The 21,611-nt window shown below is 37.0% G+C and overlaps 1 protein-coding gene across 8 annotated transcripts in view; it reads right to left on the bottom strand.

Moving 5' to 3' along the window:
• Positions 1-21,611, bottom strand: part of PCGF6 (polycomb group ring finger 6) — a 39,022-nt gene that overhangs the window by 12,050 nt on the left and 5,361 nt on the right. For 2 of the 8 annotated variants that reach the window (XR_011726752.1, XM_071748370.1), the window contains exons 7-9: positions 17,812-17,839; positions 14,851-14,949; positions 9,214-9,300 (exon numbers count right to left, since the gene is read on the bottom strand). Coding sequence is in view for 6 of the 8 variants with exons in the window: in XM_071748370.1 (XP_071604471.1) it covers positions 9,214-9,300; positions 14,851-14,949; positions 17,812-17,839 (214 nt within the window). In the remaining 2 variants the exon portion in view is untranslated. The other 6 variants (XM_071748369.1, XR_011726753.1, XM_071748371.1 and 3 more) reach the window with 6 other exon arrangements.

The raw sequence follows: 21,611 nt of genomic DNA, 5'->3' as shown, positions 1-21,611 counted from the left end.
ATAAAACAGCAGTGTGAGAGCTGAGAGGAGATTGGCACATTTCAGAGCAAGGAGACTGATTATCTTTACACAGGAAACCACACAGCCGACAGAGCAGCCTTGGCAACAGCCAAAGGTCACCCCCACTGCACTGCTGGTGTGCCAAGAGGAGCCCTGGGGGGTACTGTAGCCCAGGAGAACAGATCAAGCAGCAGTGTCTTCAGGGTATGCTTTAAGGTGAGAGCAAATGAGATGTTCAGCCAGGAAAAGAAAGCTAAGAATAAGCTTCCTGAAGGCAGGTAAGGAAGAAATAAGTGGACCAGTGGGAAATAAAAGGTCATTAAGCATTCAGGCCAAAATATCACAGGGAAAAGAAAAACACTTCAAACCTTCTAATTAAGCCTCTCAAAGAATGAAGTACAATGTCTTGGCCTTCTACATTTAAGATGGCACATGCAAAAAAAAAAAAAAAAAACCTGCAAAAACCCTCTCTTCAAAGCTTTGCAGAAGCCTTTTATTTTTTAATTGAAAAATAAAAGTGGGAGTGGAATACCAAGATGCTGACACTGATATCAGAGCCAGTGGCAGCACAGTCATCTTGAGGCTATGCAAAATTCAGATGTATCCTAGAACAGCATGAACTGAATTAACTATCAGCTTCTAAATAGCTGTTAAATTCTGCAAACAAGCCCCTCTGTGGTCATGAAATTCAACCCTGTATTAGGAAAAAATTTGCAATGTAAAACGTGACTATACCAACTCTTTTTAAAGCATTGATCTATACACAGAAAAAAAAACATGAGTGATAATGAAGTAGGAAGTGGCAGTACAAAGTGTATGAACCAGATGCCTTGTGTAAAGCCAGGACAGGATGATGAGAGCAGTAGAGAAAGATCTGTTTCACAGGGGATAGACAGAAACATGAACAAAAAGGATCTAGAGGTGGCTTTGACAAAAATATGCACATTAAAAAAAAAAAAAGACTCAACTTCACAGGATTACTTCTCCTGCATCTGTGTTGAAAAATCATCTTGACCTCTTCACTGAGCTATTTCTCACTGAAATCTTCATTGAAATGAGTCCCAGAAATCCCTTGTTACTCCAGCTAGCTACTGCAGTTAGCTACAGTGGTGATTCTGGTATTAAACTATTCTTCACCATTCAACCTCCTAGTTGAAATTTACTTCTAATAACCCCAGACTATATCCAGCAGTTTCAACATCAACTGCTATAATTTTCAGGCTCACACATATAATTTTGAAGGAGCACAACATGGAAATATGACAGCTCAATTTTAAATTAATGAAAATAAAGTTTATTTTACTGATACAATATATAATTTCTTATCAACATAACTCAAAGTGTTTACAAAATAATCTCATTTCTGCCGCATTTTAAACACTACTTGAATACAAACTTTAAAGGTAAAATAGGAATTTGTAGCTAGAAATGTTTGTTACATATTAGAAGCATCACAAAAATGACTTCAAACAAGACTTTTTTTTTTCTTATGGTGTCATCCTCACTGACAAAACTTGGCATCTACTGTAAAGACCTGAAGAAGGATTCATGAAAGCTTTCTTTAGACAAAGGGTGCCAGTCCTCCCAGGCTGACAGTGAGCAAGTGCATTTTAGCTAACTTGGGTGCTCTGAGACACCTTACAAAGGAATCTCCTCCCTCTCCCTTCACTGATTCCAGGGAAGGGAGGGAGTCTGGTGTAAAGGAATGACAGCTTTCATGACTCCCCACACTGATGACCTCGTGTGCAGCAAGACCGTAACACATAAAGCTCCAGTCCTTAATGCTGCACAAGACACCATGGAAATCTTAAACCAAACACAATTTGAAGTACTACAGTTGTCACAAAACCTAAAATTTTAACACGTTAAAATTTACCTAATGTCCTCTGTGAATCTGGCAGGTAAGTATTACATTAGTCAACCCTGGTATCCACTACAATGCACTCGTACACATTAGAGAGAGTGAAAAAAGCTGCTGTTTTCACTCACTTTCACTGCTGCTAGAAATACATGTGCTACAGGATTTCTGCTTCTGCTAGTCAAGTCAGTTGGCCCATTTTACATGACAGCAGAATCAGGCTGACAGTGATTATTTTATATACAGCAAGCAGGTAGAAAGAAATGCTACTTTTATTTTTCATGCATAGTTCAACCAGCTTATAGCCAGTTCATCTCTATAGAGATGCATGATCCACCATTTGGTATAAGCCAAACTACCAGCAAAAATATTTCCAGTGCAAAAGACAACAGAATTTTATGCTACTTCTCAAAAACAATGCTTATGATGGTCTATTTTGGTCTGCATTTCCAAAGTTTCCTTCCTCTCCCCAAATCACTTCTGAAGACAGATGATCACAGCACATTTATTTTTTTTAGTCAAATGACTGTCTTGTCCCCCAAATAAACTATACTGCCCACTGAAGATCATCCCTGAGAGCACTGGTCTAATTAGACACTTAGAAAGAAAGCAGTATCTCATAGCTTAAGAGGAAAAAACGGCTGTTCAGCTTGTGAAACCTTGCTGGTTTAGAAAGTAAAAAATGCAGCTACTCTGAGCTTTTAAATTCCCTGAGCTGAGTGAAATTTGAAGACAGTAATTTCTAACACAAAGCATAGCAACATCCATAGCTGTACTTACAGAAGCTGTAATTTTTTACAGTGGTAAAGTCAGACGTTAAATTACAAGCATACAGCAGTTAGTGGTGGTTCCTTGCTTCCTGTCACAGGAAATATGATGGCCTTCTTTGGTGAGAAACAGCAGTGAAGAAGCCTGATGACTTTGGATTCTTTTGATTTCTGATATTCTAGCAATCTCTAAGTTACAGTGAATGGAGCTACTACCACTCCGTAGTGCAGCACGAGCAAACCATCCTAGAGAGAGGAGAAAGAAACTGTATCATTATACCATTTCACCTTTCTCTCACGACCTGGTATGACAGTCAGTGTGTGGCAGAACATCAGCTTCAATGTCACCATTTTAAACCATGTTCCTTCTGTGTGGTTTTGAATTCAAGTTTTGAAATATAACAGCTAATAATTATATTCCCCTCTCTTCTTAGAGATGGAGAAAGGTGTTAAACAGATAAAAGGTAAAACCTTCTATTTTCCTATTACTATGAAGTTATAATGAAATTTTCTAATCTTACACATGGTGCTTTCCACATGATACTGTGAGTCAGAAAAAAAAAATAAATTAAGTAGTTCTAGAAGGTGCTGCCAAAAACTGTACTGGAAGACCCTGGATTACTACTATACATTTATTACGTAATAAAGCAAGGGATAAAATAAAACCTCCTGGTTTATTAAATTGTGCTTATGTTACTGCTCCACATTTAAAAAAGACCTTCACCCAACTTATTAGCATTACTTATGTCACTTAATTCACACACAGAGGGCAAAAGGTCTAGCATAAGTCTGCTTCCACCACTGGTCCACTAGGAATCTGTCCTGTTGCATCAGACTTATTTATATTGACAGGTTTTAATAAGAGTTTTCTTTTGAAGAGAGAACCATATTAATCACAAGTGACAAGTTAGAACTTGTACCATATTTTGCTTCTGATGTTTTTTATCTGTTAACATACAGAACCTAAGATAATTTAAGTTCCAAGTAAGTTGCACGGTGTGAGGAGCTATACCAGGACATTTAAAAAAAACCCAACAACTTCTAATTACAAAATGATTTACAAAAAAAAATATTGGTATGATGGTCATCACTATGCAAGTTCTGTATTATAATACAGTAACATGAGGAAGTACTATAGCAGTTTGAAAAGAGTTTTGAAAGAATTTTATTTTAAAGCAGTAATGTGTTCTATTTCTAGAAATGCTTTTGACTTGTCAGTGTAGCCTCAACTACACATAAGAAAAATCTGAGATATTTTGCACTGGAGGAAATTTAAGATTAAGAAAGTCATCTCAAAAAGACTCAAGATGACAGAAAGTGCTTTTCCACACATGAAATTCTCCTTTTCTTCCCCTGAGAATTCTTTTCAGACAGTGCCAATCAATACCTTTATGCTCTGTCTGGAAGATGACCTCTTACTCTAAAAATAGTCTTGTTTTGCCTCTAGTGCCACAAAGCTCTTTCAGCAGAAAACCACCCTAATTGCTCCTGTGTATAATTATTTTACTCTTTTTTCTACCATTAGTTTCTGTATCTTTGTCTGGAAGCTAAATGGTGCCATTGGAAAAAAAGCTATTAGTCTTGTGAAAAAGAGAGGAATTGCACTATGTTGATTTCAAAGGAAAAAAAATGGAAGAGCTATCGGAGTTTTTAAAGGTGATGGTGAAAGAAAACAGATTCATAACAAAGGAGAATGTATCTGTAATAGCACTACTTTGATCCATTTAGCTGTCATGCTTATTTTAGTAAGACCTGAAACTGATTCTGGTTACAGATTTTGTCATTTACTTAAAGAGCAGATTAATATTGTAAGTCAGGAAAAGATGGCACTAAAAAAGGAGGAAATTAAAAAATGAAATAAAAATATAAGGTCCTAATAATGGCCACACCAGGGCAGATCAAAGGACTACCTCACCCCATGGTGAAAGCCTAGATAAATACACATGAGAAGTGCAAGTATGCTACCTCCCTGTATGATTTTCCAATTTCAAAAGCTTTTCTCAGGAAGTTCCTGAGCCCTAAGTCAAAGTAGCTTTGTAGCTCTGATTACTTGTCTTCTATGAACTTTGGAATCTACAAACTTCTAAAACCCACAAGTCAAATCTAAGGGAAATTAAATCCAAATGCTCTGCATCACTGGACATGTCAGAAGATGAAGATCTGATAAAAGGGAATAAAATGCAGGCACTAAGAAAAGTGGGTCAAGTAATTATTTTGTAAGAACCATCAAAACCAACTAGAAGGCTGATATGGGAAATAGCACATTAAAATGCCTATGAAATGAAAATAGATCCCCACTGTCTTCACTTTGTTTTAGGTTGATCAGGTTCTACAATGTTACTGAAGAACCTCTTGGCTCACAGTATGTTGTTATACCTTCCCAAAGGCATACTTACTCCTTATGTCCATTAGCTACTTCAGTAGAAAAAAAAAAAAAAAAAAAGACCCATTTGAGCTTCCTTTTTTGAGGCCTGTGATCAAAACTAGTTTTTGATCTAACAAAGTATTTCTTAAAGGAAAGAAATATTTATATAAGAAGAAAATGCCACAATGTATTCTTTAATGAATGAGTTTTCAAATGGTACATTTGGCTGTAGGACACAAAGAAATAATCTACCTACACAGGAACCATCCCTGTTAAACCAAAGGCCAAACTCACTGCAATTCCTTCTCTACAATGAGAAGCTGAGAGTTAATCCAGTGCTGGCACTGCTTACTCTGTAATTATTTACTTTTCAAATATTAGACATTTCTGTATGTGTTCAGCTACTTTCTCTAGTTACTGTTCTTAAAAGGAAATCCAAACAGAGAATGAGCTCTCACTGCTTATTACAAATCTCAAAACAGGCTAACTCAGGCATGCCCAGAAGAAAAGCAAACCAAAACATGATCCCTTCTTACAGCAAAACACTCTGGTATTCTGTCACACATTTGTGAATCTGACCTAAAAAAAAAATAAAAATTTATAGGATCCCACCTGTTACACCCAACTACAAATTTAGAGTGGATCTGACAGACAGCAACACCCTAGTAGACACACCTTTTGATGTTATAAAAGCAACAGCAACACAAAGTGCCCCATTTTCTAACCTTAATGTCCCCACAGCAAAGAATAAAGCACTTCCACTGCAGATGTGTGCTAAAAGCTGACAGTAATTAAATTAGATCACAGCTCTTACTGCCTAGCTCAGGAGAAAGCAAAAAACAAAAAAAAAAAACAAAAAAAAAAAGGCATTGGGTTACAAAAAGGTAAGAGCTACAAAGAGACCACTATAAACTGCAAGACATCTGTGCCAAGGGCCAGAGAAATAAAGGAAGTTACTCTGTTTAGCTTTTCCCATGTGTGAGCTCATTATATCCATCAGCGGTGCAGAGCTCTGAGAAGGCCCGTCTCAGATAAGTGGAAACAACTAGCAGCTCTCATCATGTTGCATTTCTGCAGCAGAGGAGAGGAAGGTAATACAAGGAAGAAATTATATTCCCATATAGCTAATTACAAGCTTCCTTCCTCAGCTACTTGATCAAACTCTTAATTACAGGAAGATCTCAATGCTTGGTAATAAGATCCAAGTCTTTAAAGAATTTCTACAAGCGTCTTTGATCTCTTGTTGCAGTAAATTCCACAACCTTTACACTGTTTTAAAAATCAAGTGAAGTTACTTCTGTTTATATAAATTTTGTGATTTTGTTTTTACCATTAATAGAGCTAGAAATCTTATTTTGAGCTAATCAGAAAGACTGAACCAACCACATATTTTCAGAAATGTTAAAATATCTTGAGAGCTACAAGATTAGATTTATTTCTGATTTTTTTTTAACTTGCTATCAAATACTCAGAAACAAACATGTTAATTGTTCACATTCAACCAGTAAAATTCGTTGCTTGCTTACTCCAATTACCCCAAACAAGTTACTATGGGGCCAGTAACAGGAATATTTATTTTACTATAGATCACATTTGATCTTCCCACACATGTTGGAAAAGCACAGTTATTCAGAACAGCTAAAACCCTGCTAGCTTGCATCTATTGTTATTCAGTAGGTAAAACAAAACAAAAACAAAAAAACACAACTCCCAAAATCTTCACAAAACACTCAAGCATTTAAGAGCCATTTAGTAGTAAACGCCCCTAAAGAATTACTGTGATTATGGCTCAGAAAAATAAATCACACACAACATATGTTATACTGCACTGCATTGGAAGAATGTTTCAGTATAAATGCTGCCAAAGAATCCAAATTAAAATTCATGCCTTTGGCAAAGAGAAACTAAGCTGCATTTTTAAAATCACTTTTCTTAGCAAAAGGAATAACTGCTGATATAAATGAAGCTGCAACTAAAAAATGCAGCTGAGAAGAGCAGTTAATTTTCACCTCTAACAGTGACTGTACTCATCTCAATGAAAAACCCCCAACATTTATTCCTTTAGATGATTTTCTATTGCGTAAGTAGCTACTGAGGCTTTGTTTCTTGTTATGAAGTATCTACAATGAACCTCAGAAACTGGTAAATGACAAGAGCAGTTTTGATGAGTGGCACCAACGCTGGTTTAGAAAGGCAGGAAAGTGAATCATGGCTCAAGATGCCCCTCAAGCTTAATTTAAAATCCATCAAATGTTCCTTGGCAGTTCTTTCCCTGTCTTGGCTGGGTGGGATGATTACACCTCTAATGATATTTCAGGTCTTGATGAAAAAGAAACAACTCTTACAATTTTTAGACTTGATCTATTAATCTCCCCCCTGTTTCTGGATAATTGTTTAAAAAAAACATTTTTGACAGATTTTTAATCTTAGAAATGCATCCTCTTTGTTTCTGCAAAATAATACAATGTGAGACTATAAAACATGAAAATGTCTCAACAACTTCAGTTTTAAAAAAGAAGCAACCATGGTTTATTTACAACATTCCTACTGTAACTATTTGGTATCCTAAGTGGTTTTGTAACAAAATGAAAACTGGCAAAAGTGAGAAAGCACAAGACTTTACAAAAAGCAAAGATCTTTTCCTGTTTGTTTGCCCAATACAGCAGACTTAGAAGAATTAATCATTAACATAAGGAGTTTGTAATAATGACACCTGAAACATCACTGGAGATGTTCTTTGTGGAGCTGCTGACTAGTACTTAGCCACTAAACATTCATCAAGGCTGATCCATTGCTGACAAGAAAGAAAACCAATGCAGTTTTCCTTAAAGTGCTTCCTCAAAAGTGCCTTTCACACACGAAAAGCTTCTGTACTAAGATGAAGCCTAAAAGCATGTACATTTGACTGTACCCTGTACTGAGAAATAAATCACACTCCACCAGCTATTTCCTGTAGAGCACTTCAACTGCTATGTATTCATTTCTGCATTTACTTAACATGGGCTCATTGTGTTAGAAGCAAGTTCAATAATAGCGTTGCTTCCTCATGGTTCCTATCCCCTGCTCCCTGAAGTTCGCTGGGTTACATTTTTATTTCATAAATCATATAAATATCTAAGAAATCAAGTATGATATTTATTACCTTTGACAGCAGAAGCTGAGGCACACCACAAGCCTCAAAGCCCACACTAGCATGAGCCACAGGTCTGCCCTGACTGTGGGATCCCTCCTTGCTACTCAGATCAGGTACAGGTGATGCAATGCCCAAGATACCTTGAAATCAGCTTTCCACTTCTTGCCCCTGAGACAGAAGCCCTCATCTCTTGCAGGATGAAAGGACTCGGTTGGAAATTGAAGTGTAAATGATTGTGCATGTGTGCACACAAACTAGTCACGAGGACTGAATTTGGTACTGTTTTAGTCTGTCATCTGCTTAGATTGCTTTCCAAATAAAATACCAATCCAAATCCTATTTCCCAGTGTACTAGGTTAAACATTACCTTTTCAGGCTTCCGAGTTTAGATTAACACACAGTTCACTGTACATCACAATTTTACATCTATATCTTACTAAGCCCTGGGCAGACTACTTAATTTTTTTTGCTGCACTTCTAAAATGGTGTGACCCTTCCAATTATAAAAATGCTTGAAAAGATTCCCATGGAAACAAAAGAATGCTTTCTTATATGCAGAGCCAGCAGCACGTAATGTTGAGTTATCAAGAATAAATAATTGGCTGTACACTCATGCTGTGACTAGGGCCTGTTTATGCATCAAGCATATTAATTGCCTTCATTACTCTCTTATCTTTGGTTTGTGCTTCTAGGAGCAAGTTTCTTCCCCTGCCCCAGTCAAAAGGCTAGCCTTATATGGGATACTTCAGTCCTTTGCTTTCTTGTAGATACAAACACCAGGGAGGAAAACAAGGAATGTTAATTGAAAGACAGGATGGTACAATTTATCACTGACAAGATTGCAAATTGTTTCAGACTAGAAAAAAAAAAAAAAAAGAAAGCACACCACAAACCCATCATACCCAGAACATCATAAAACCATCTAAGCACATGGTATATTTCTCAACTCCATAACAATATGTAAAATACATATTGTATCAGCTTGAAAGATTTTCCAAATGACAAGTTGGTGCTTCATAATAACTTAAGAAAGAAGTCTTCTATTTTAAAATAGAAAACCTGGAACAGTGCCCTCAGCTGCCACACATACCTGTACTGCACTGTCTCCTATGACCTGACGAATTTCCCTCAGTGTCTGGTAGTGTTCTAGCAGATGATCACCACATATTATATCTACCTGTGAAAGAACACAAACATGGTCAAGTTCAACCTACCTTTGGACTAGCAAAACTGTGCCTAAGCCCTTTAAATTTGATTAGAAGAGTTCAACTCTAGCATGGTGATGCTAAAGCCATCTTTACCTTTGTTGTCCAAATGTATTTAGCATGCATAGCACTACTGCACTGCCCTAAAGCCTCCCATCCCACATTCCTACCTGGGGCTCACTTTTGAGCAGAGAGGACAGCTTATCTTTTTACTCCCAGTTTGGTGTGTCCACTGAAAAAAAGCTGCATAGCATTAGCTGTGAATAATTTAATGGCAATTTAGATTATGTACTAAAATGATCCCCAAAATATTCAGTCATTAATCAGCTGCAAAAGACAGCAAGTTGTTTGTGCCAATGAGAGTAAACAAGACACTGCTACTCTCATTCTTTAGAGGGAAAACACGTGAATAAGTGTGCTTGTTAGGACTGCTTGGAAGAAGTGTTATAATAGAAAAGAACAGCTCACTGTGTGCCACTGTCAGCAAATACTTCACAAAGTTCTGCTTCAAAATGCAATCAATACTTCTGTGATGCAAGTGAAGGGCACACTCAGATTCTAAGCAATGTCCTCTACTGCAGCTAAGCTACGTCAGTGATATCTGCAGTTCTGGAGGCACTTTTCTTAACTGCCCACAAAAGCAGTAATTTGAGGGGAAAAAAAAAAAAAAATGAGGTATTCTGAATTCTTTGACTATTACGAAAAATAAGTTTCTTTATAAAGTTACTATGAATTTACCGTGCATAATGTAAATCCAGACTATCACTCCAATTTAGAGCAGCTGTTAACACAGCACTAACTCTCAACTGCAGTTTTGTAACATCTTCCTTGTGTGTAATTTCTAGATACAGAAATGAGAGGACTCTCATGTGTGAATTACAAGGACAAAAACCTCAAAATTAAAGTTAAAAGCATGAACAATGGGCTTTGCCACAGCTTTTTGCAAGGAAAACATCTAGACTCTGCCCCTGCAGTAGCTGAGAATCATACTGCAATATCATTACGTATTCTCTCATATGATCACTTTCCTCTAGAGGATGCACTCTGCTTCAGCTGTTCACCTCCCCTGGATTTATGCTCTTCTGCATGCTGACCCACTATCTCTCTCTTGTTCTTCATGAAAAGATTTAGGAAGATTTATGCCTCATGCTGGCAGACTGTGCTGTTCCAAGAATGAGGAACAGAGGAATTCTACTCCTCAGAGGCTCAGAAAGGGCTAATTTACTTCACTTCACCATCTGTATAGTAGAAGCAAGATGTATAACACTCCAATCACATTAGGCTGGATCTTAGTGTGAAGATGTAATGTGCTTAGTGTTACCTCTGCTTTTAGCTTTTTACCTCTGATATTGAGCCATGCATATACAGGTCCATACATTTAACATTAACACAGAACTGAATTATTTTTTTTTTTGAAAGATGTTTACAGATATTTCTGTTCTTTCCTATGCATTTGAGTCTCTATTGTTACTACTGCAGGAAAACAGGTATATCTGCTTTGCTTTCCAGTGATACAGGCTTAATTACTTTTGTTTTATAAGCTTACTTTAATAATTTTTATACCAAATACAGGGAAAACTCAATCCTTCTCCCACTGAAATATGTACATACATAGTTTATATAAACTACAGAAAAAGGAATCTAATCTACTTGCCCAACATGGAATGCAAACAGATATCACGATGACTGCTGACAATCTTTCAAAACAGCATCAGAATGCTTATTTGAAAATATCCCACTGTTGATACTGCTGCTCTGGTAGTCATTAAAGATCCTTGTGAGTTAGGAAGAGTTTTTCACATTTACTGTGTTAGAGTGCTTTGAATATCAAATGCCTAATCTCATTCCAGTACCAAGTTTCTGCCTGCTAATTGTTATCCTAAGATTCATTTATAGGGACAAGAGAATAAAACATACAATGAGAAAAATCCTACTCCAGCATGAAAACCAGTTGCAAATTGTGTCTCGGAGGAATCCTTGTGCCACAAAGGAATTGATATATTCCATTACAAAGGAGGCATCAGCAACACAAGTGCTATGAATTTACTACAATTTCAACTGACAGGTAAAGCTGAAGCCAGCTAGTACTGACAGCTAGAGAGAGAGAGAGGGAGAGAACATCAAACACAGCTTGACCTTTTGCTGAAAAGAAACATGAAGGCATAGCTACAGAATACTCAGTTACTTCTACTAAAATTCTTAGAAAATAGAATAGCCTTTCCATTATGCCATTTATCTTCCTTCAGTGGCATGTTCAATATTGGAGCTAGTTCTCTAGAAGCCACAACAACAGACAATCACAAATTAACACTCACCAAGTAAGACAGAGGTAAAAATGGAAAACTTTAATGTAAAAGACATCTCTCAAAAAATTCATCCCAAGGGGGAATTTGGCCCAGAAAACAGCAGACCTCTATCAGTAGTTTCTATGCCAACCCATACTATCCAGGGAAGGACAAGGAAAACACAGTTTTAGAGACTGACATGAGTATCTGGGCTAATCATTCAAAAAGCTGGCAAAGCTTTCCACTTCCTCTATTTGCTGTTTTCTTTGGAACATTTCTATTCCATAAGCTGCATTAATGTATTGAGACCAGCTGAGAATCAAGTCTTTCAGCAGTCTCTCTCTCGTTTTTACAGAATGAATGCCAAGAAAGGACAATGCTGCTGCAGGATGACCTCAAAGAAAATAACAGTTTAAAGAAAACTTTTCATTTTCTCTCCGCTCTTCAGCAGAACACAAACCATACAAGCATCAGCTGTTGAAGCCAAGTGCCTAATGGATTCTGAACACTCTAGGCCTGTATTTTGCTCAAATTTTTACCTACTTAGCTATTACAAGCAATTCCAGTTGCTCAAAAATTATTTTCACAACCCTTCCCACAAATTCCAGCTAGAATATTCAAGAGAGAACTTGTAAACAGAAATAGAAATAAAAAAGAAAAATAATCTTTGCCCAAAGCATAGAGATCAAAACAAAACATCAGAAAGAGTAAGCTGCAGTCTGTCAGTTCAAGAGGTAGATAAAAATAAATGAAGTCTTAACCTTTTAGACAAACAAGGGAAGTTCAATCATAATCCATTTGCAAAGTCAAATACAGAAGTCTGAAAAATAATTTGAGTCTTTAGACTAGGAAAAAAGTAAAAAAGGCTGTGGCTTCAGAACTGCTTTTTTGACTTGCATATATACTGTCACATGAGCCAGGCAGCTCATTCCACTTTTTCATTAACCTCAGTCTAAACCACTTATTAAGGTCAATGAAGAAGGGCAAATATTAGCTAATATTCCACACAAACAAATTAATTCAAAGAGGTCCAAGTACAGTCAAGTAGTTCAGGAGAATGGGTAAACATACTTCCTAGCACTCACTGAATCAGATGTAACAGGAAGCAAGTACAACATCTCAAATAATACTTTCCCATACTGTTAAACTAAGCTGATACTTAGTAGTAACTAATTGCATTCACAGAATAACCACACCTTAGTAGAAATTACAACAACAAAACCACAGATGCAATTGATACACTGAGGAGAGAAAAGAGGAAAGACTTTGCTCTTCTTAGTCAAATCTGGTAAGGCACAAAAAACTGCTGTGGCAGCAAGCTCTCTGTAGATAACTGTGGGGAAAAAATACTGTGAATGCAGTGCAGTGTGTTTCAGAAAGAAATTTCCTTGCTTCCCACGGGTACCTAGTTCTCAGACTCTAGTCTCAAGGTGAGTGCAACAAACTCGTGTTATTTTAGGTAATCAACAACTGGAGAAAGTTAGAAATCAAGCCCCAAAAAATATATTAAAAAGAAAAGCTTGTTGTCCCTAAGTTAGAATCTATTTGCCCTGTAACATTTTTGGGAAGTGAACCACTGCAGTCCCCAGCTCTCCTTCCAATTTCTACAGTAAAACAAAAGAGCACTCAAGCACCCTCTACATTTATATTGCTTGCATATATGGTTTACAACATATTTCCCTAAATTCTGCCTGTGTTAATTTAGTTTCTCCCTAATTTTTACAGTTTCTGTTTTGTTAGGCATCCTTGGAAGTTGGAGTAAGACATGATTCATCAAGCTTATTAATATTCAATGACTTCCCTGATGATCAACAACAACCCTTGAAGTGAAGGCCAGGTTGGATGGGGCTTTGAGCAACCTGTCTAGTGGGAGGTGTCCCTGCCCATGCAGAAGGGTTGGAACTAGGTCATCTTTAAGGCCCCTTCCAACCTAAACTATTCTATGATTCTATGGCATTGAGAAAGGAAGTTGGTTAAATTATCAGCTTTGAAGGCACAGAAACGTTTACTCACTAATCTTGTCCGTTAAAGTCCAAGCAGGAAGTAACTGATAGGGGAAAAAATTCTGTAGCTATTTCTATTAGCTAATCTCAAGACTGCAAAATATCCAACCCACAGACCTAGCTTGATTTTGAAAGACAGGTAACTGCAGTTTCCATAATGGCTGCTCAGTGTTCCTGAAAACTGAGATTCTGATGTACTACAGAAAACTCATACAAACAAAACAATTCCTTCCCCTCAAATAAACAACTCAATTAATTCAAGTTTCTCTAGCCTCATTCTGAAGTACTTTTACTTCTTCAGAGTATCAAGTCACCGCATCCTGAAAGCTACAGAGACTCTCACTGAGAGAACCCTAGCAAATGAATGATGAATTCACCAGAATGATGAATTATTTATATCTCATTTGCTTTGTCACCGCTGAAATGTAAGCAGCATGAATAAATACTCATACTGAGGCACACAGTCATGCTGTATTGCCTCCAACAGCTACTGCTGTATGAAGAAAACAGCCTTAACTCCACAGCCAGCATTTAACTTCCACCAGTTGTCTATTCACATCAATATCAGCTCGACTTATCAGAAACTGACAGCACTAAGAATTGTTACACACAGTGGAACTCCAGCACCTTCTCAATGGAACATCTGCTGAAATATATTGAAGAACTGAAAACTGGCTTTGACATGCAATATCAAAATGATTGAGAAATATTGTTAAATTCTTTTGTACTCTGCTCCTCTGGATTCTTATTTGAAGGCATGTGCCCACATCTGCATTTGTACCTTTCAACACATCCATCCATAGTATCATTCTTTCTCAGCCCTTGCTTACTTCTGTAACAATCAGCTACATTTTACTGTTATTCAACTCCTACCTGCCTCTGCCTTCATATCCTTCTACACTCAAACACTTTTCTGCCTATATACTCAATTTTATATTTGAAACAGCAGTATCTTTTGGGCTGGAATTTCACCTGCTGAATTCTTACATGGTACTTTAGAAACTCAATGTAAATAATAAAGTATTGTAATAAAAACTTAAACATATTGCAAATGAGTTGGGAAAGTTGTTCCCATGTGGACCACGATATCTCAAAACCTTAATTTTTTAATCCTTACTGCATTAAGAAAATTTAGCATCACACCTCAAATCTAGTGAGCAATGGAAAAGGTCTCTCTGAAGCAGTCATAACATTGATCACAGCAAATTTCTAAGTGCCTCTACAAGTGATATACCTGACAAGCTGGGTCCAGATCCATTTTTCTTCTGAGGAATTTCTCCACATGGCCAATTGTTGCCTCCCCTGAAACACGCACAAACTTCTTTTCCAAAGGCTGCAAAGAAGAAAGGTAACATTTCAAGGCAATGTACACTCTTGGCCACCATCCCTTGTAAACCCCAAATCCAAATGAAAGCCCAATAACATAAGGAGACAGCTAAATTTCTGAATCCTTCTCTGATCTACTTCCAGATTACCTCACAGGGAAAGGACTAAATATGAAATATCAAAAAATTATGTTTGCTATTAATTCGTCAAAGAAATTAACATTACAACAGCATTTTAGGACCTTTTCCCCCACAAGCATTTACTCATCAGAAGCTCCTGAACTATTTCCTGACGTTTCCTGTTTTCTCCAAATCAGGCCTGTGTACCAAACATGATCTGGATAATTAAACCATGTCATTTTATAATGCAAGGAGCTTAAGTCGTTTAGCATTCTAGAAGTATTATGGCTTGGGCTGGAATCAACTTAATACTCCATGAAATTCAAGAATCAATTAAAATACACTACTATGCAGAACACAAGGGCGAGACTTGTCTGAAATCTTTTCCTATAATTTCTAAATAATTTCACAGCAAGGACTACAATGACAAGACTTTTGTTATGCCAGCCTTAAAATTTTTAATGGGTTTTTCTTCTACGGGTAAAATTTCAAACAGCTGATGGCTGAGATGGGCAGCTAAGAGAAGAGGCACAATGGCAGAGCAGATGACTGCATTCAGTGTGATAAATGGATTACCTTTTGAGCCAATTAATTTGATTTTTATGTTGACTTCTGAGCAGCTGTGATTTACTATCCAGGCTCATCATACTCTTTCAATTTGAAAGAAGGGTCAGACTACCCTTGAATTCAATCATAAATTTAAATATGTATCCCAGATGACTGTAGCTTTGGAACAATAGTGTGATTAATTCATGTGCAAGAGCCAGAAATGACAGTCAGACCTGATCTAGGAAACCATGCTGCTGCAAGCTTCATGATGCTGAATTTATGCTTGCTGCCACATATAAATCACTTTATGGCAATGAACCTTGTAACCTGCTCTCTCCCCCCAGTCCTCACACTTAAGAAAAAAAGCTTGAAAACATCTCGTTCAGAAAAATAAGTCAGATAAAGAAGTAATTAAGGATAGAGCAATGCTAAAAATGAATCAGGTTACATCTTGTGAGAAGTGGCTATGAAAAGATTGGGAAAGTGGATGAATAAATCTCTTGGTCATGAAGTAGAACAAAAAGGCATAAATTTATAGTGTAGTAAAGAACATAAGGATTGAAAGGAAGGAGAGTGAAGCAGGGCATTGATATACAGCAAGAAGTTTGAAAATGCTGTAGAAAAATACCAGTTAAAAGATGCAGTTTCTTAAAACTCACATAGATGATGCACAAATCTAAATATGCAATATCTTTTTTTAAAAGGCAAAACTATTTGCCTTGAAACGTTTCAGAGGAAAAAAGTGTCTTGACACAAATTTTACTATTACAAGACTTAAGTTAAAAAAACAGTTGGACTGCCCTAAAGTGCCCCATAATTAACATGGTAAAGAACAAGGCAGAATGAAGTGCAAATGCAAGACAAGGTGGATGGGAGGTGGTACAAGAGCAAGACAAAAATAACAGTGTGAAACATAAAGTTAAAAAGAAAAAAAATGCTGCGTGTAACAAATGAAGAAAACTGCAGATGTTTTCAGGAACACTACTTTCCTCCTACAGATTGATTTTGTCTTATGAAATGATATCCACATTTCAACTCTTGGTAAAAATTCTTAAGTCTGTATGGAAGTTTGAAATTTTTCCTTAGCTGTGCTGTAACAAATGTAATTACTCTTAAAATAGTAAGATTAATTGCAATAAAATCTAACAGTTAAGATTTGTGTCTGAAAATATATGGATTTAAAATCAACTTCAATGAAAACATGAAGGAAATCAGTAAAATCAAGGCAATTCATATTTAAGTTACTAACATGCTTTTCTCCCCTCAAATTCTTCAACAGCAAAATTTTCCTGCTAACTGTACCAGTTCGGTATCTCCTACATTCTATTCTTCTGTGCCATTCCATCTTTTGAGTCCTACAATTCCAATACAACGAAAGATTAAAAGCAAGATATACTGACTAATTTTAAATTACACCTCCTTCTTGCTCCTGAATAGAACTCTGTTTTCTAAATATTTAGCCAAAATAGAGGAATGACACACTGAGCATCTCTAACTACAGCATATGAAATGACCAAGGAAGGAAACAACAAGCAGTTCCTCTAGGAATCTGTACCAAAGCATCTCTGTAAGAAGTCTGCATAAAGAGTTATTCTTTAGCAAGGATTGGGAATACTACTCTTTTAGCAAAACAGCCATCATTCAGGCAACAAATGTTGTCAGTGAAGGGATGGAGAAAAGCAGCTTTCTCTTGGCTTACTAAGTGTATTGTACCAATTTGTTTGTTGTATGTTTAAGCACATAGCAATTTATTATACTATTGTTATACCTCAGAGTATGCTGCCTCTGAATAGCCTGTGCAAGCGTCCCACTACAATTAGAGAATCATGTTCAAAAAACAGTATTTTAGACAATGTCTACACCTTTGTTCAGGATTCCAGTGAAAGCCATAGTAGTGCACCTTTAGAAGACAGATGCAGGAGTAACATGCCAGAATGACCTAGGTGAAATTTCATCAGTTTCATTCCCATTCTCCCACCAAAACTTTAATTATGTGGCCTGAGAAACATTCTTTTCCTATTCTGTAATGCTATATAGATATATAAATAGGTCTGGAAGTACACTGTAATCCCAGGTTGATTATCACAATGCTGATAGAAGTTCAGGCTGCACTCAGTGTAAGAAAAACTAAATTAAACATATTCAGCTTATGCATATTTCTGAAGTAAATAGTAAGAGAAAAGTTCAAATCACATCTGCACCTTAAAATTCCCTGTGCCTTCGTTAGCTCTGAAAAACAAGAGAAGAGTAAACACAGTCAATATTGCTACGGTTAATAGTTATTAACACCCTCAAGATCTTTATTATAATAGTGACTTAATGATTTTAGTAGTCTGGTATATCAAGCTTATTTTACAAATCAGGGTCTTCCGTTCATTAAACTCTAAAACATGAAATATTATATTTAATTTATATATCTTTTTTGTCTAGCCTTTATCTGGTACTCCATTTTTCTTTGGAATTTAGCTATTTATGACTTTAAGGTTTGTCTACATGAAATGGAAAAATCCAACACAGCCTAAAGCCATTTTCAAATACAACATAACATTCATTTTCATAGCAGTAGGTTGCAATATTAATGCTGCTTAAACATTCCTCCTTGATCTTCTTTATTATTGGGAACCTTAGCAGACAGTACCTAAGAAGCTGCTGACAGAACATGCCCAACCACCAAAGAAGCTTTCTGGGCCAGTTGCTCCCTTTCCAGGCTATTTATATCACAGGATTAATGCTATCCAGGAACTCAGGAAAGCAGGGGGTGTTTCTCTTGGAAGGTGAAATACACACAAAGGTGGCAAATGACCATACTGCCAGCTGACTTCAGGAGAGGTTCACTGATTTGTACAGTATGAGCATGTGATCTACTACAGATCTTCTATGATCAGCATCTCTATCTTGTTGTGAAATATATAAAATTCTTAACTAATTAAGTAAAAATAATGACATTTAACTAGTTTTGCATTGCAAGTATGTACACATGAGAGGAAATATGCAGTATTGCAGTGCACTAGAGAGGACAAACATCAAATGTTAGTATAAATGGGCTCTACTTCTACTGACCACTTTACATAGCAAACAAATGTGTTTGTAACACCTGTGCAGACCACACATTTGCATGGCACTGCAGGCTACCTTGAGTAACTCCACCTCTAAATATGTACCAGCTATTCTGAGTTCAGTAAAACTATCACCCAGTTCTACTGCCGAAATGAAATTTAAAGTTACTAAAAAACAAACACGGAAAAGCTTTTCCACTCCAGCTGTTATTTTCTTTGATAGAGTCCCACAACAACAGATTAGATAATACACTCTTCTAAAGACACAATGTAGACAGTCAAACTTTCAAAGTAACAATTTCTGTCGGCTGGTTCAATCTGTTCCAATTTCTCTTTATCCAAAATGCTTTCTTAATCTACCATTGCCAAGATAGGCACTTTGATTTTGACTGCTGAAGAGGAAAACTTATTAACCTTTTAATATATAAAGTATATAAGAAAATCAAATGTTAAAAAAACCCTCACTAAAATAAAAAGTAGATGCTGTTAAGCGATGATTCTTTTTTTGTTTGGAACATTCTGTACTTCCCTACATATAAGTAACAAAATCAGAGAGGGCAGATTTCCACACAGTATAGAGGTATTTGCACAATATTGCCTGCTTTGCAGCTAACACTGGAATGGAAGCTTTAAATAAAACTACCAGAAAAAACCAAATACAATACAGATACAGAAGTCACCTTGCTTCACAGATGGGCAGATACACATTTACCAGTTTTGAAAGTCTAAGCTGCCTTCTGCTTTGAAAAGCCCTCAGTCCTCTTACTTTGAAAAAACCCCAAAACATACCTGCTGAGACTCACTGGAGGGAGGAGCAACCAGGAGACTTTCACAGGGGAGATCTAAACCAAAGGACTTTTGCTACAGTGAGTTCAAACTGTACCTAATCCTGTCTCCAAGACAATCTAAGAAAGCTTTCTTACAGAGTCACCAAGTGTTTTACCCTGAAAGAGACATCCCTGAAACTAAAGTCTAACCCCTGTTTTAAAATAAATTTTACAGTGAAATTATCACTGAGAAAGACACGTGGCTGTTGGTATAAAAGCACATTCCAATGCCACTTCACTCCATGTGCTCACTCTGCCACCTGCCGGGACAGCACAGCAGTGGCTGGGGCCCATTCAGTATCCCAGGATGAGCAGCCCTAAAACTCTGACCTAGATGCTCACTAAATGAGGTGCAGTCACAGAAAATAACTGCACGTACATTCCTAACCCAACACAGATTCACGGTAAATAACATTAGATCTACTCTTTTCTACTGAGATTATAGTCAAGGCATTTACCTTATGTCTTTTTGTATGTCTAATCACAATTTACCCAATGGGGTTAAAAAGCATGCCTGAGGAGCAGGTCACTATACTAATTAAGTAATGTATTTTATATCACAATCTTTAATGAAGTCTTTATAAGTACAATTAAAAACTATATTTGAATTATGTTTTGAGTGTACAATAGGCAGCCTGAACAGCTATATCATATCTGTTAACATATACAGATCTTGATTTTGCATATGGCAATCCTGCTCTTAATCCTCAGTCTCATTTCTTGAACACACAAATGTATTTCCATACCACCTTACTCAGTATAATGACAGTATATATGGCAGTATAATACCTTATTTAAAAAGAAGAAACTGAGACAGACTGTGTTGAAAGGTAACCAAGAACTGCAAGTGCCCAACTTGGCACATCCAAGACTGGATTTGTCTGCAGAACACTTGATACTACAGTTCTAGTCATGACTCCCACTGCTTTCAGCTGTGCTTGTGAGTGTTCAGCACTTCTGCAAGTCAGGGATACAGAAAATGAACACTGAAATTAAGTCAGGTATACAGATTTGCAGACATTCTATAGAACAGTCAGGAATTACTCCCTAGGGGTTTAGCTTAAAGATCTCTTCTTCCTGCAATCCCACTTCTCATCCATGACAAACAATGCTTAAAAAACAGCCAACAAACAAAAAAAGCCCCTTAAACACCACTACCTACCTGGCCAAAATTTACCCATGGAGAAAATCTCTTCCATACTGAGTGAAGTAAGGTACAATGGAAACACTGGACATAGCACATGGAAAGACTGGTACGTGATGTCTACAAAGAGTGAGGCTGAATAAGATGGTATGCTTTGCTGCTAGAATATCCCAAGTTCTGATGGTTTGGCTTTACATCGTGTGTGTAATACTAATAGCTTGCCATGATGGCATATCTGAGTTGTCTGAACATTTTGTTCAGGCCAAAAGCAGGCACAATCTGGATAGAAAGGTAACAGTTGCAAAAGTCAAGCTGCCTCCCTCCCACAGTTGAGGTTCTGCACTGTGTGGTGCCATCAGAGAAATTACAGCTTTCAATACTTAGTCACCCTCTCTCAGTTAACAACATATAAATGTGCACCTGGCCAAAGTGATAGAATTTCTCCTTCCCATATTCCTGAAAACAACCCAAGTGTTTGAGCTGGATTTCCCCCTCACAATCCATCACTAAAGGTGACTCCTCATACAAAAGCTTCAGTGTAACTCATGAAAGTCTGGGAAACAGTCAGGCAAACTTACCAGTAGACCACATTTTTACCCCACCTATAACATTTACTCACTGTTCTCACTGCTCAGTTTACAGTTGCAGCCCCTGAGACGTGCAAGTCCTAAAATGACCAGCATTAATTGTACTGCCACCCACAGGGTTCAAATTAGTGTAAGAGGCAGGTATTTATTAATTCAGTCCATTAAAACTACACTACTTGGTTAAAAATGAAATAAACACAAGTAAGTTTTAACACTACACTTTTAAGAATGACATTTTCATAGGAAGCCACCTTACACATTTCATTATCATCTAGCTATGCATAGTGGGCTGCCATTATTGCACTGTAAAGTAAAACCAGCTTCCCACCTGCTACCTGAGATGGAAGAAATGAACGTTCAGTGACAACAAAACAACAGTAACAATCT

The sequence above is a fragment of the Heliangelus exortis genome, chromosome 7, assembly GCF_036169615.1.
Source record: "Heliangelus exortis chromosome 7, bHelExo1.hap1, whole genome shotgun sequence".
Classification (NCBI taxonomy): domain Eukaryota; kingdom Metazoa; phylum Chordata; class Aves; order Apodiformes; family Trochilidae; genus Heliangelus; species Heliangelus exortis.
The sequence above is the reverse complement of the archived record's forward strand: the minus strand, read 5'-3'. Positions and strand labels throughout refer to the sequence as shown.